This window comes from Sylvia atricapilla, chromosome 6 (genome assembly GCF_009819655.1).
Source record: "Sylvia atricapilla isolate bSylAtr1 chromosome 6, bSylAtr1.pri, whole genome shotgun sequence".
Classification (NCBI taxonomy): domain Eukaryota; kingdom Metazoa; phylum Chordata; class Aves; order Passeriformes; family Sylviidae; genus Sylvia; species Sylvia atricapilla.
This window is the reverse complement of record NC_089145.1, coordinates 10,607,227-10,621,080: the sequence shown is the minus strand read 5'-3', so window position 1 is coordinate 10,621,080 and position 13,854 is coordinate 10,607,227. Positions and strand designations below refer to the sequence as shown.

At 44.5% G+C, this 13,854-nt stretch overlaps 1 protein-coding gene and 1 long non-coding RNA gene across 11 annotated transcripts in view; one reads left to right on the top strand and one right to left on the bottom strand.

Annotated features, from left to right (window-relative positions):
- ADM (adrenomedullin) lies at window positions 1-2,818 on the top strand. 2 transcript variants are annotated; one of them, XM_066320755.1, is made up of 4 exons: window positions 1-107; window positions 697-807; window positions 1,065-1,205; window positions 1,687-2,818. In XM_066320755.1, the coding sequence occupies exons 2-4, from the start codon at window positions 710-712 to the stop codon at window positions 1,979-1,981; spliced, it is 534 nt and encodes a 177-aa protein (XP_066176852.1). In that variant the 5' UTR covers window positions 1-107; window positions 697-709; the 3' UTR covers window positions 1,982-2,818. The 2 variants fall into 2 exon arrangements, with proteins under 2 accessions (XP_066176852.1, XP_066176850.1); XM_066320753.1 differs by having other exon boundaries at window positions 694-807.
- Window positions 2,819-3,152: 334 nt separating this feature from the next.
- The window catches only part of LOC136362338 (uncharacterized), a 32,483-nt gene continuing 21,781 nt past the window's right edge, over window positions 3,153-13,854 (bottom strand). For 4 of the 9 annotated variants that reach the window (XR_010743770.1, XR_010743775.1, XR_010743773.1 and 1 more), the window contains one exon: window positions 9,071-9,339. This is a non-coding gene — a long non-coding RNA (uncharacterized lncRNA). Of the gene's footprint in view, window positions 4,133-6,777; window positions 7,504-9,057; window positions 9,340-9,519; window positions 9,581-13,854 lie in introns of those variants that run through there. The other 5 variants (XR_010743772.1, XR_010743776.1, XR_010743777.1 and 2 more) reach the window with 5 other exon arrangements.

Sequence of the window (13,854 nt, the reverse complement as noted above, 5' to 3'; positions counted from 1 at the left end):
CACACACACACACACACAAAGGAGGAGTTCTCGCTCCTCAGGAAACCCTGCAAGCTCGGAGCGCTACTACAAAAACATTTGTCTCAGTGGATTATCCTCACTGTCAGGTAAGGACTGTTTTTTTCTTTCCGTCCTTGGCAACAACAAAAGATTCAGGGGAGGTGGAACGCAAGTGAAATCCTACTAAATTTGGACTGTTTTGAAGAGTTTGGAGTTATGCTGTGGAGTCTTGCACTGGCTCTTGGCATCAGCTGCATTTTTCAACACAAGATCCAGAACTAGCTGGTTCTGCGTGTGAAGTGGGAAGAGGAGCTATCAGGGAATAAACTTCTCGGCAGCAAAACACTTGCTGGAGTTTGGAAACGATGCGTCCGAGAGCCAGCTCTCTCTAATCTTATGCGTTTGCTAAATCCTAGTGCAAGCCGCTGGGGGTATTCTGGAAATCCTACTGGTTTTCAGCCGCCTCTGCAACTAAACTCTCTACAAACGTAAACTTTGGAGGCTCTGTTATTTACTCTGTGATAAGTTGTTGAGCAAATATTAGCTTCTGGTTCATATCAGACACAAAGTCCCCGGTAGCCTGGGGGCTCTGCGAGGGAAGGAGCTCCTCTCTGGAATGACCAGGAATAAAGGACAGTCCTTACTTGACTTTTATTAGCAAGCATGCTTACAGTTCTTCTCTTTTCCCTCCAGCAGGAGCCCAGCCAGAATGAAACTAGTTCACGTAGCCCTGCTCTATCTCGGCTCTGTGACCTTCTTCGGGGTGGATGCTGCAAGGGTGGACGTAGCGACAGAGTTCAAAAGAAAGTGAGTATCGGAGCGCGCCCTCCTGCCAGCGCCCCGCGCCTGGCTCCGGCCGCGATCAGAGGCACTGGATTCCCCGCGGGAATCGCTCAGCTCCTTAAAGGCCTCCCGCCCTTTCAGGAAACATTGGGGGGAGGGAAAAAAAAAATGGAAAAATCTCGGCCCTGGCAAAGATTTTCGCCCCTCGAATGTATTTGGTTTGGCTCCCGCCCTGCAGACTTGCGATAACAAGCTCTCTTCTTCCCTTGCGCTCCTTTCAGATGGACGAAATGGGCACTGAGCCGAGCCAAGCGGGACGTGAAGCCTGCGGGCGTGCTCCGAGGGCTGGGGGCGGCCGCCGACGTGCTGCCTCTCATACGTACCCAGGACATGAAGGAGGATTCCCGAGTCTCGTCTCCCAGGTAAATTGCAGCCCTTCCTGGGCTCGGGCACTTGCTCGAGGCAGTGGGAAGTTTCGGGGTCCCCTTGTTTCCGGGTGTTGAGGGTTATTCTCGCTGTAGATGCCCCCCGCCCCAGAGGCAGGTCCTGCCCGGGCTGCACATCGCGCTGGAAGCAGCCTCCCGCCTTCCTTTCCCCGCAGCTCTTTAGCTGACGGGAGATAGCAGCGCCTTTGCTGCGAAACTGAGATATAAATAGTATCTTGAGCCCTGGATGCATAGGAAAAAGTAACAGCCGTAAAGCGGCGGGGCCTCTCCTCGCAGGGGCAGCACACTCTGCTCCGCGCTCCCGGCGCAGGGCACAGCCGGGGCTGCTGGGGGCAGCTGGGCACCGCCGGGACCAGCCCGTCTCCAGCCTGCGGGGTCCCTTCCCTCGCCCACCGGGTCCCCTCCTCCGGGCCCCCGCTGCGCTCTTCTCATGCCCGCTCTGTCTCTCTTCCTGCAGCAACCGGGAGGATGCTCACATCCGCGTCAAGCGCTACCGCCAGAGCATTAACAGATTCCAAACAAAGGCGTGCCGCTTCGGGACGTGCACGGTGCATTGGCTGGTCGACGAGCTCCACAGGGCGGCCGTCAACGACAGGAACGATGCCGCCCCCCCAAACAAGATCAGCCCCCAGGGCTACGGCCGCCGGCGGCGTTCCCTGCCCGAGCACCGCAGCCCAGCGCGCTCCCCCCGCTCCGGGCGGCGCCCACGGACGCGCCGGGCGCAGCCCCTCGGCCCCGTCCTCGCAGTCTGAGCGCCGCAAGACCCGGCCGAGGCCGCCTCGACGGATGGACTGAGGCTCGGGCTGAGATCCGCCAGGACTCGCGGAGAGCGCCCGCCCGGGCGGGACCCCGGCGCGGCCTCCGCGGGGGAGCCGAGAAGGGCAGCGGACGCTGCGCCCCCCGCCCGACACGGACTGTGGCCTCCCCGGGCCGGGCACCCCCGGCTCCCGCAGCCGCCGCCGCCGCCCGGGACGCCGAGGCACCGCCGCTGCTCCCAGGGCGCCGGACGGCCCCGGCCGCGCTCCCGCCGCCCCGAGGAGGGGATGCTCAGGGGGGACCCGCCCGTGGGCGACGGGCCCCGGCCTCGCCCTCTGCCCACAAGGGTTGGAGGGTGCGCGTCAGCCGTGGGCAAGGACAGGCCGCCCGCATCTGCTCTACCCTCTGCGTTATGTGCACCCGGCAGGGAATCGGACACTCATTAGTCCCTGCGGGGACTGCGATATACTTGAACGTCACAGAGAGGAAAAGTGCAATTGTACGTGGTTTTTGTTAATTTTAAGTGCGGTGTGTGTGGATCACGAGATATGCATTGGTATTTAAGATTGTTCTGTGTCATGTCTTTTTTTTTTTTTTGAAAAATATATTTTATTTTTATACGGTTTATATATATATATATATATATATTGCATAAGGGCATTTTAAAACATTGTATCCCCTCTATTTTTCATATCGTGAATGTCAAATGTTAAACTCTTTTTCCATACCTTTTTTTTATCTTGCATTCCAGACTGGTGAAAGATATAGAGAATGTATCAGCTGTTCTCCATGGGTAATATGTGAAATAAAATAAACACAATTACATAAAACACTTCAGTTCTGTTGTCTTTAGTGGGGGCAGTGGTCAAGATGAATCATTTCTCACTGTGTTAAGTCCTGCTCATGCCAAGCTGGAATGGCAGTCCTGGGACAGACCAAAGCTCTTCCCTTGCAGACTTTGTTAGTAGCCACCTTATCTCATCAAATGGTGTAAACTCCGAGCCAGCAAGGCATCCTAAAATTCCAGGGCAGGTCTGTCAAAAAGGCTCTAAGGCTCTTTTCTGCCCACACGTTCAAGCCAGGGCTGAAACGTGTCACAGCTTGGATTGATCGTGCAAGTTTATTTTTTGCCCTAATTAATCAGGGAAACAACTGCACACTTCAACATTGCACAACAAAGTAACAGATTTATTGAGGCAGCACGTTCCAAAAATGGTCATGGCAGCTTCCAAGGTTATTTATGTTGAAGGATTTCCTGGGCCACAGTTCAGGTTAAAGTTAAACGGTGACCGGTTCAGTGCGAGGAGAACGTTTTGGATAAAAGCTTAGCATGAGGGATTTTGTTGTTTTGTTCTTTTTTGTAGTTTTGTTTTCTTCTCTCTCTCTCTCTCTCTCTTTTTTTTTTTTTTTTAAACAAATTCCAAGCACAGACCAGAAAACAAATGTGAAACTGAACCTTATTAATGCACCACCAGCCCCATCTATTGGTGGCTTCTCCTTGCACTCCAAGAAAACCTAAAACCTAAACAAGTGTATTTGAATAACTTCTTGGGTGAAACGTAGCATTTCCTCTATTTTACCATATCTATGAATATATAACAGTTAACATATACAGGAGAGGACTGAGGAATGGCAGAACTCAATGCCTCTAGAATAAATGAAGTGGCGATTAATTTTTTTTTTTAAACTAATATTAAATTCCTCAAGAACATATATTTACCAGAAAAATTGAAAAGAACTGGCAATGACACCTTTCCAGGAAAACTGCTGCAAAAACCTTGGGTAGGGATCTAGTGATGAGATACTTGGCATGCATTCATGATTTTTCTTTCCAAACTTTGAAGTTCTGCTCAGAATTGCCTATTTCTAGTTACTTCTAAGCACTTTCAACTAAGATTTTTGAAATCGTGACAGGTGGGTTTTCCACTTGCAACATCAAAAACTGAAAATGAAAGATAATGACACTTTGTCAGTTTTAATTACTTGCTTGTTAACAGCTGGAAGAGAATTTACCTGTCTCCTGCCAATGGCCTTTCTGATCCAGATTTTGCAAGATGTAAGGGATGACACAATTGCATAGTCTTCAGCACAGGGTATAGCTGCCAGCTGAGAAACAAGCAAGTGGCTATTCTCAGACCATGGAAAACCTGTAAACTAGAATTGTTGCTGTTAGAAGTTTTGTGGTGCTTGCAGTGAGAAATTACAATGTGTAGGTGGAAGCATGATCCTACTTAATGTACACAGCACAAGAAAACAATGGCAACAGAACCATCCAATTTAATAGCTACAACATTTTCCTTCAAGGTTCTACAGTTAGTATTTTTGCCATCTACATTTGGGACAGAAGGCTGGATTAGGCTACAGTGTGGTTAAGTACGTACTTGGCAAGTGGTTCCTTTTGTTTGTATTGATATTTTTCTTCATTTCCTGCCAAAACCCCCATAGAGCACCTTTTCTTCCCTCCTTTCCTCTTCACTGGTGGAAAGCACTTCACTCAAAGCTGAAAGACCCTGTCCTGAACCAGACAGGGCTCCAACCAGCCAGCTGGTGCAGGATGGCACATTTCTGACCTGACTGGAGTTTGGGAAGTGCAACTTGTGTTTGGAAGGACCGAGAGCACCACCTGCCGCGCCTGTAAGGAGAAACAAAACTCTGCAAAAAATAGCAACCAAAGAAAAGAAAGACTGGGTTTTTTTTTAGTTCCTTCCCATTCCCCCACCAATCTTTGAAAGCCTGTGTTTTAAAGCACAAACACAAGGAGACGTGTCAGACGGTAGTGAGCAGTCCAAAGATGGCACAGTCTTTGAGTGTAAAAAGCAGACAAGGAAGCCCTGGAAACACGATGTCGGTGGATTTTGGCTAACCTAGGCTAGATAAGCTGGAGGAAAATGGCAGAGCAGGAGAATGACAGGCAGGGACTCTTTCCCTTTTCACAGATAACACCATACCCCAGCCTCAGTTCCAGGTTTCAGGATTTATAAGGGGTAGACTATATCAAGACAGCATCCTCTCTTCTCATCCATTTCTGCACCAGCCCCAGATGTGAACTGCCCAGGTGAAAGCTCTTCCTCCTGCCCAAGCAGGGGATGATATCGAAAAATCCTGGTGAAGCATCTTTTCACTTCATTCCATAAAGCATAATGTTGGACACAAATGCTTAAATAGTGGCTGAAATTCATCCATGATCTAGATTAAATTCTCTGAGAAGTGTAAAGATTTGGGGTTTCAGGGAGAACAATACAGTGAAACAGTCCATGCAAGTGAGCATCCTCCTGTAATAGTAGAAGTTCAAGAAGAACTCTGGACTTAGGTCAAAGCCAGCTTATGCTGTAATGTGACAGATGAGAAGTGGAAGATGTCATCAAATGCCTCCAAAATCAGGAGTATCTGTTTACACACCACCTTAGTTAAAATATTCGTTTCTAAGAACAGTCTGGTGTCCCACAGGACAGTATTTCAAAGCCTGCTAAAAACATGACTCGAATTTCAAACATGGTTCTAAATTAAAATTAAGTTTTGCAATGGTAAATATGTATTGGGGCAGGAATTCATCCTTATCCACCAGGCTGTTCAAGAGCAGATGCCAAAGGAGTGGTCACTATTCTCAGCACAGCCTCCACAGCAAAGTGTCAGAAGAGTTCATGCAATATTCTTTATGAGTGATTGCTGTGTTTTGTACCTACCCTAGGGACACCCTATGGCAGACAGAAAAAAATTCTTCACTACAGACAATTTTTCATTACCAAAATGGATTCCAAAGGCTATTTTTGTTTCAGAAAGATTTTTGAGCTTCATTATTAGTTCTATATGGAATGGTGGCAAGGTGCCTAAAATGCTGATATACAACACTTCCCCATGAAACCCTAGTGCAGGTCCCCTAACCTGGAAAAGGAAGACAAGTAATTTTTTTTTTCTTCCTCCAGTTGGTACCACAAAATTTTCTTTAAGCAGCCATGTCACGTGAACAACCGCAAAAATTGTTTGTTCTCCAGTTACATCAGAAAGTGGTCAGAGTTCTTCCCCTGTTACCTAGGAACAACTTCTACTGCATCCAAAAAGTAGAGACACTGGTGTACTTTCAGATGATTATCAAAATCTGCAAAGCATCTCAGTCCGTGCTAAGAAGAACTGCAGTCAGGTGCCAGATATAAACTCTTTCTGCAAGCACAATGACAGAAAGGGGAATACTAATGAATACTTTGGCACATATGAAGCCTTTTCTGGCTCATTGAGTACCCCAAGGACAGCAAGTCATAATTAAAGCCAATAATGGCAACTCCAGACAGCCATCCAAATAGTTTCCTTGTGCCGTCAATTCACCGTTTCATATTATCTCACATCATACTTAAGCAGAGTAGAGCACACAGGCATCAGGAGAAAGAATTCCAGCATGACTGAGTACAACCAATAAGTAAATCCAATTATGCCTAACTGAAATTTGTTTATTGCATTCACAAGGGTCCGCTTTTGTTATCCAAATATTTTTTAAGGAACGGGGCTTTTTTCACCAAATAACTTGTGTCAGCTTTGAAATTGTTTTAATTTTTAAATACTTAATTCTCTGGAGTGAGGCCATGTATCCTTCATGAGAAGAAGGAGCATAATTTGTTCATGAGGTAAAGAACTTTGCTATGTAAAAGCCTTTTTACTACGAGCTATGTACACTAGTCAAAATGCTTGGTAATGTCTCCAAATTAAAAACAAATGGTCCCATTAAGACTAGAATCAATGTTAATGATTTGATAAGACTGGAGTGTTTTGCATGCAACATTCCCAGCAAACACAACAGCAGTGAGGATGCCAAATGAATTTTTTTTATTTCTTTTGATTCCATGATAAGTTTTACAAAACATTTAACTAGACCTCCTTGAGTCTCTCATCCACTTACAAAATCCTGGGGTTTTCCAAAGTCAAGAAAGATTGTTCTGCCTACTGAAGGCACATATTTTGTAATAAATTCTGATTTTAGAACAGGTTTGCAAAATAAGTATTGTTCCAATACTTTCTGTAAGTTGTCATTTCTTTGGAAATTACATGCAACTTTTCCATCAGTTAGAAAAAGGTTTATATTCTCTTCATGCTTTACTAAGATGGTGTAAAAACAAACAAACAAATGTCTGGGTCTTAATCTCTGATGTCCAGCAGTACGGGCAGAAAGGGGAGAACAAACAAACCGGATCTTATCTGTTAGTTCAGGAGCAGACTGAGCCGCTCATCAAACAAACACACTTATTGTCCTTTTAAGAGGTGCTTACTGTGACAGGAGTTCCATGGGGCTGAATCACTCGGAGGTTGAAAGGCACCGTGTAATTCATCCCACCACTGTCACAGCTCAACACAGAAGGGTGTGTGGGCTCCTCATTTCCCCTGACGTGACCCAGCTCTGGTGTCTCTCCGCTGGAAAGCACCGAACTCTCAGAGGCCGCCACACTTCCCTGCCTGTCCACAAGGGCTCAGGAGCAGGTCTGAGCTGCACACTGGAAGAGGACAGCTGCACCTTGTAAAATATGGCTGTTCTCTTTAGAGACAAGGGAAAAGTGAGGGATTTTAAGTCACTTTTTCTAAGTATTTTTTTTCCCCAAGGCTGTGCAGGCCTGCATCTCATTCTGCATAAGGAACGCATTCATAGTCTGGCCTTTATTGATAAACAGCATGAAAAATATGCAACTGGCATACATCATTAGTCTCCTTGCTGCCTACAGACATCAGACATGCTGGTGTGATGGACTGGGGAGCCAGACAGGAATCTTAGCACCAAATCCCAGGCCTGAGACTGATCCCATCTAATTGAAACAAAACTTCTACTGACTTCAGCAGGAAGAAAATCTAAGCTCCGGCTTTCTTTCAAAAACATGTCTATTTTTATACCAAAAGACTGTACTGTAAATTTTGCTTTATACTTCATTTATTCCCAATTTCTGGTTTTGAACACTGAGGAAACTACTAAAAGACTTAAGTAAGGAACAGGATACCTGTCAAAAAGAATGAACAAAAATGCAGACTCTCCACTCAATCTGAAATGAGTTCAGCAATGTAGGCTTATTGCTGCTGCTCTAAGTGGATGTGGTGCTGCTGGCAGCGACAGCTTCAGCAAACATACATGTGTTAAGTGCGTCACTAAATGTGTTCATGAGCAGGGATGGAATCCCAGAAACTTCCAGTGCTCTTGTCCAAAACCCAGACTTCATTTTTTATTTAATGCAGTAGGATTTTGGAGTGTTTTAAACACTAAGACTTTACATATTAGTGTTTCCTTCCTCCTCTTTTTTCTCTTTATATATTTTTTTTTTTTTTTAAATCTTGCTACCTATTTTGAAGTGTTGGAAAAGGATGTATCTGGACAGCTCAAGTGAGAGAGGAATCGCATGGCTCACAGTAGAGACTGGCAGTCAATCAAAGTGCACACACCAGCACTTTGTTATAACATTTGCACAAAGCCACCAGTATGTTTAATGAAGGATATAAAGAGATTTGCACAAAGAAGTGGGTCCTGCAGAGATGAGGATGATTTACTGAGAAATAATTCATATCCTCTCAGCCCAACCTGATTTCATTAACTCCTGGTAATGGGGGAAAAACAACCCCTTATGTTACAAGTGCACGAGGGCCAACAAACCTGATTTATTGTCTTAACCACACTGCAAGACAGACAGAAACAAATGACACGTTTTTTCCATGGAATGCTGTTAGAGCGTGTGCACGAAGATATTTTCCTTCTCCTGGTGCTTCTGTACAACTTTGCTGCCATCTGCTGCCTCCTGAAGACAAACAAATCACTCTAAAATGAGAGCTGGATGCCAGTGGCACGGAGCTGCTGCCAGTGGGGAGGGAGGCCTGGCTTTAAAAGTGTTTTATAGCTGCCCTGGGCTAGTTACTCAATATGCTGAGTAAGGCAGAGACTCGGATTTTTCATTCCTCCTGAGCTTTACTCAGAAAAAGCAGGAACAGCACAATACCTTTACATATTCCAAGGAGATGGAGAAAGGAACTATCCCTATATCACTTTTTCTACTCTGGGCTACCAACAGCAGTAGCATTGTTTGAGAAAAAAACGTAAAGAGATAAATGGAGAACACTGGCTCCTGTTCTGCAGGAAGGACCTATTTATTGAAGAGTAAAGCAGGCTGAAGTCAGAAAAGACCAGTAGTGCCTTTTCAGGAGAATTCGTGATTGGAGAGATGTGCATATGCTCTTCATGTCTACACAGAGAGCTCTTTCCAAGACAGGAATCAGGACAGTGTGCTGAGTCAGACTGACCTGTTTCTCTACCTCAGGCATAAACAGCACCATCTCAGTAGTAGACAGGTATGAGCAGTCAGCTTCCACAATCAAAGAACTGAAGTTGGACATACAGCTGTTACAAACAGAAGGGATTATTTTCAGAAAAAAAAAAAGTTATGTTGGATTGAAATGACAGTTGTATGGACTCTACGTAATTATGTAACTTATACACACTTAATATAATACAAGTACTCTCATTTTAACAAATGTTGCAAAATGTTTTCATTGTAACATATAATCCAAAAACACTTACACAACAAGAAGGATGTATCGTATCTGGTATGAAAGCCTGCTTCAAATTCTACCTGAGCAAGCTAGAGACAGTAGAAATGGCTTTTAAAAGATTGTAAAGATCTCTTGGCTGATATGAGGGATTTTTAAATTTTCTTTTTAATCCTCCCAAATAACTCAACCAGGCATTGAAAAATGGACCATCCATCAATATATTTCTTTTCATCTCTATGACTGTAGATTTTCTTCAAAAATTATATTCTGTATGATGCTGATATAGAAGATTCAACCCTTTGTTCATAATGGGTTTCAAATAAGTAGTTGAAATGGTTTGGAATCAGTGCTGGTAACCTTTGCCCTTTCCTGGATCCAGTGATTCACTAGTTGGCCCTTCAGCCAGGACATTGCTTCAGGGACTTCATATAGATCATGGAAGCACAGAAACACAGACAAGTAAACACACCTGCCCAGGCTTGAGAAACAGGCCTGCTGTCACCTCCAGGGCATGGCATCAGTAATAACCATGCAACCCACACATAGATCAGCCCTCTTCCCTTAAAGCCTGGAGATCACTGGAGGAGGGCCCCAAGTGGACAAGCCCAGTGAGAACCTAAAGAGAAGCACTCAGCAGCCAGGGCACCCTTCCTTCAGCCCTAGGACAAAGTTTTGCCTGTGCAAAACCCAGTCTAAACAGTCCTCCTACTGCACAGATAGTTGCTAGGCAATTCCAGATTTCAGTCAAATTAGTATTTTGGAGTAGTAGCTTTTTTATATGTCTGGAGAAGGTTTCAAAGTGCTATTTCAAATTCTGTTCTAGATCTAGTTTTGTTTTCCAGTTAGGATTCCATTTTGTTTTCTGATTAAAAGCACGGCACTTTGAAGCCACCAGTTGCTAAATTAGACTGGATTTTAACTCTGACAGCTCTCATGTATTCAAGGTAAATTAGACTGGAGAGAAAAAAAAAAATCAGTGATGGAGAAAGGGACCGGAATTGTGTGATAGGCCACATCAGAGATCCTGAGGGTGAAGAGTGACCTTCCAGCTCAGTGTCCAGCAGCAGCAAGAAGTCAGTATGTTGGGCACCATCAGGAAGGGTCCTGAGGATCATTAAGGCGGTTGGTAAGGCGAATGAATGTGAAGTGTCACTCATCAAATCCTGCAATATGACAACAGGGGTGTGAGGGTGAGAGGCAGCCACTGAAACTAGCAGGGGAATGGTATCACAGATAACTGCATCGAAGCAAATGGTACAGGCAATAGGCAGAGGTGTGCTCCTTAATCCAGTGGTGCTGGAAGAGTGTGGGAACAGACCACAGGAAGTGGCCAGGTCCCCACAATGTCCCCAGACATGATCTCCTTTCCCTGCAGGACACTGGCCCAGCACACTGGCCCAGACAGGCTGTGTTCTTACCCAGCCAGGCACTTCTGTGTCGTCCTGAATAAAGGCCCTGTGTGGAGCATCCCTCCAGGCAGGAGAAGCCACTCTGTTGTGCTGTACTGAGAACGTGAATGGTGGCTGTGCTGTAGCAGATGACTGGGAAACTGGCTACTGAGGGTAGAAACACACACCATAACAGACACCAACAGGGCTGTTCAACCCCTGCTGGTGTGTGTCCACACACCCTCCAGCAGCACCCTGAAACTCTCTAGGACTGAAAGGTGAGAACAAAGTCACTGCTTCTCAGTTAGACCTTGCAGTGCAGGAAAAAAAAGACTCAAAATCTCTGGAGGCAGAACTGAAGAGTCAATAATTGTTACTACTGTCACAAGTACTTGGGAAGATTGTAGAAACAGCTGTTTAACTACTTCAGAAGTGCTGCAGAGTGGAATAAAACATATTAACAGGAACTATTCTAGCCATGTTCTGCTTTCTCTTATTTGCTGCTTGTTTATGAACAGTGTTTCAATGCTTCGTGTCAGCCACTGTAGCAAGAGAGAAACCACTTCTTTTGGCTTCAGTTGAGAACAGAAGAGGTCTGTGACATGCTCTATAGCTTAACTGAATGATTCAATAAAAGAAAAAAATGCACAGGTAAAAGCTTCTTTGCTTTCATGTGTCTTGCATATTTTTGAAGGCACAATTTTTTGTTGATTAATGGTTTTACTTTTACCCTTTTTTCTTACCAGCCTCTCTGCTAATGAAGGATGAATAGGGAAAGTGTTGACCTTTCTCTCTATGTTCCAGTTAATAAATACAAATAACACTTTCTTGTATCTGTGCCCAGTTTGGATAAAACACAGTCTGATAGATACTGTATCCCAGATGTTACATCTGATAATTAGGCAGCTTTAAAATGTAATGTAGCTGAATGTTATTAAAATAACTAAAATAAAATTAAACCTTCATCCCTGTCATATTTTTTTTTCTGCAGGAAAACACAGGCTTTGCCTTGAAAAGGTCAGAGTTAGGAAGAAGCATGATGATGTAGAGGAAGGTAACTTTCAATTCTAGCTTGTCTGTATTACATACTTTTCAATAAATTCTTCATTAGTTGCCTATCAGAGGCAAAACAGCCAGTTGGTGAGCTCTGTTGCTTTTGTGCATTCTAAGACACTTCTAGCATGATCCAGAAAATCCAGGCAAGGGGTAATATATGTGATTACATGACTTGTTATCTTAAATGGTTTCATATGTGGTATTTGCTGTAGTTATTTGACATGACTCAAGTTGACCTCATTGTTTGTATGCTTGAAAGGGAACAATTATGCAACTACTAAATGGTATGGAAGACAGCAGTGCCACATGAGACAGGAAAGAAAATAGGAATGAGATGTCTACTAAGCTGTCAAAATGTCTGACACCAACATAATAAGTTTATTTTCTTTGTACGGTCCTCTACCACAGAGTAATGAAAAGCTAACATTCATGCTGTAAATCTGGATTAATCATGACAACTTGTAGCTCTTATTGTCATTTGGAACCTACAATTTTTGTGGTTCTTTGTATATTTTCAGACAAGGTTTGCATTTGCCAGAATAGCAAAAAATAAAACTACCAAAGGAGGCAACAGTGGCACTAAAAATAGCATTTTATGACAATGCTGTCAAATGATAACATACATAAAATGATGCACATGTATCTCAAGCTACAAAATCTTTGTATATACTTAATGTGAGTTTGGCAACATCTTATGGAGGATGTTGAAGCAAGTACATCTTTAGTTTTATCAGTGGTTTACAAGAAACACTGATGAAATAACATAGCATTAGTTAAGACTGGACAAGATGCAAACACTATAACTTTTTTGTTAGCACTGACCTACTTCTTGCAAAGCATTTGCATTAACAAGTTAGAAATGAAGGGTGGAAGAGTCCTGGAAAAGTCACTGGTATCTATTTAATCTGGTTTTCAAGTTCTTTATTTCAGTTTTCCTGGCAGCTATTTCACATTTTTGTAAGGAAAAGCATGTAACATCTTATGAAACTGCAAGGCGTCCTCTGAAAACTATTTTGCTTGATTTCAAACCACCTTAAAGCCTTCACAGAGGTTAGAGAACAAGGACACCCTATTGCTCTGCAGCCTCTGACTGCAGTCTCCTCTTACCCAACAGCAGCAGCCAGTGAGTGAGTGGCTGGCCAGCACGCAGCTGAACCAGCACAGCGTGCTGGGCCTCCAAGGTGAGCACTTCCTGCTGACTCCATAACAAATCCAGCCTAACCAGGAGTGCCACAGGCTGCTGAAGGTACCTCAAGGCAGTGTTTAACCATGCCATAATTAAATAGTTTATTGGGCATTTGTTACTGATCCCAGTGTTCTGAGTAAAGCCCACACCTGAGGAACTGTGCACTGTATTCCCTAGTTCTTCCTTCTCTCTGTATTTTCTATTCCCTGTTCTACAGCTTGCTGGGGATGGTGTGCATGCTCAAGAAAGTGCTCTGGTGAAGACTTGGAGAATGGAAACTTCAGACAAAAACAGTAAACATCTTTGGCTTTCACACCTCTCGGCCATCACTATGTGCTGGTTTGCTACACAGCATAATAATCTTTCCTGGTCCTAGTGGTAGAACCATTGATGGTCATGGAGAAGACAAGAGCCTAGAGAAGATGTGTGCTGCTTTGGGGCTGAGGTATTTTTCTGCACAGGGGCTGGAATGGAGGTGTGCTTTGGATTTGTGCTGAACACAAAGTTGCTAATATAGAGATGCTTTTGTTATTGCTGAGCAGGGCTTGCACAGAGCCAAGGCCACCTCTGCTTTCCGCAGACCATGCTGGTGAGGGAGTTGCAGGTGCACAAGAAGCTGGCAGGGGACACAGGCCAGGACAGCTGACCAAACTGACCAAAGGAGGATCCATGCTGAAGGGCATCATGCTCAGTATGTAAACTGGGGGAAGAAGAAGGAAGCAGGGGGACATTT

Bases quoted from the DNA above. Each gene is read 5' to 3' on its own strand.
- ADM (XM_066320755.1), top strand. From the start codon at position 710: ATGAAACTAGTTCACGTAGCCCTGCTCTATCTCGGCTCTGTGACCTTC. The intron at 808-1,064 runs GTGAGTATCGGA...CGCTCCTTTCAG, and splicing joins GCGACAGAGTTCAAAAGAAA to ATGGACGAAATGGGCACTGA. The intron at 1,206-1,686 runs GTAAATTGCAGC...CTCTTCCTGCAG, and splicing joins TCCCGAGTCTCGTCTCCCAG to CAACCGGGAGGATGCTCACA.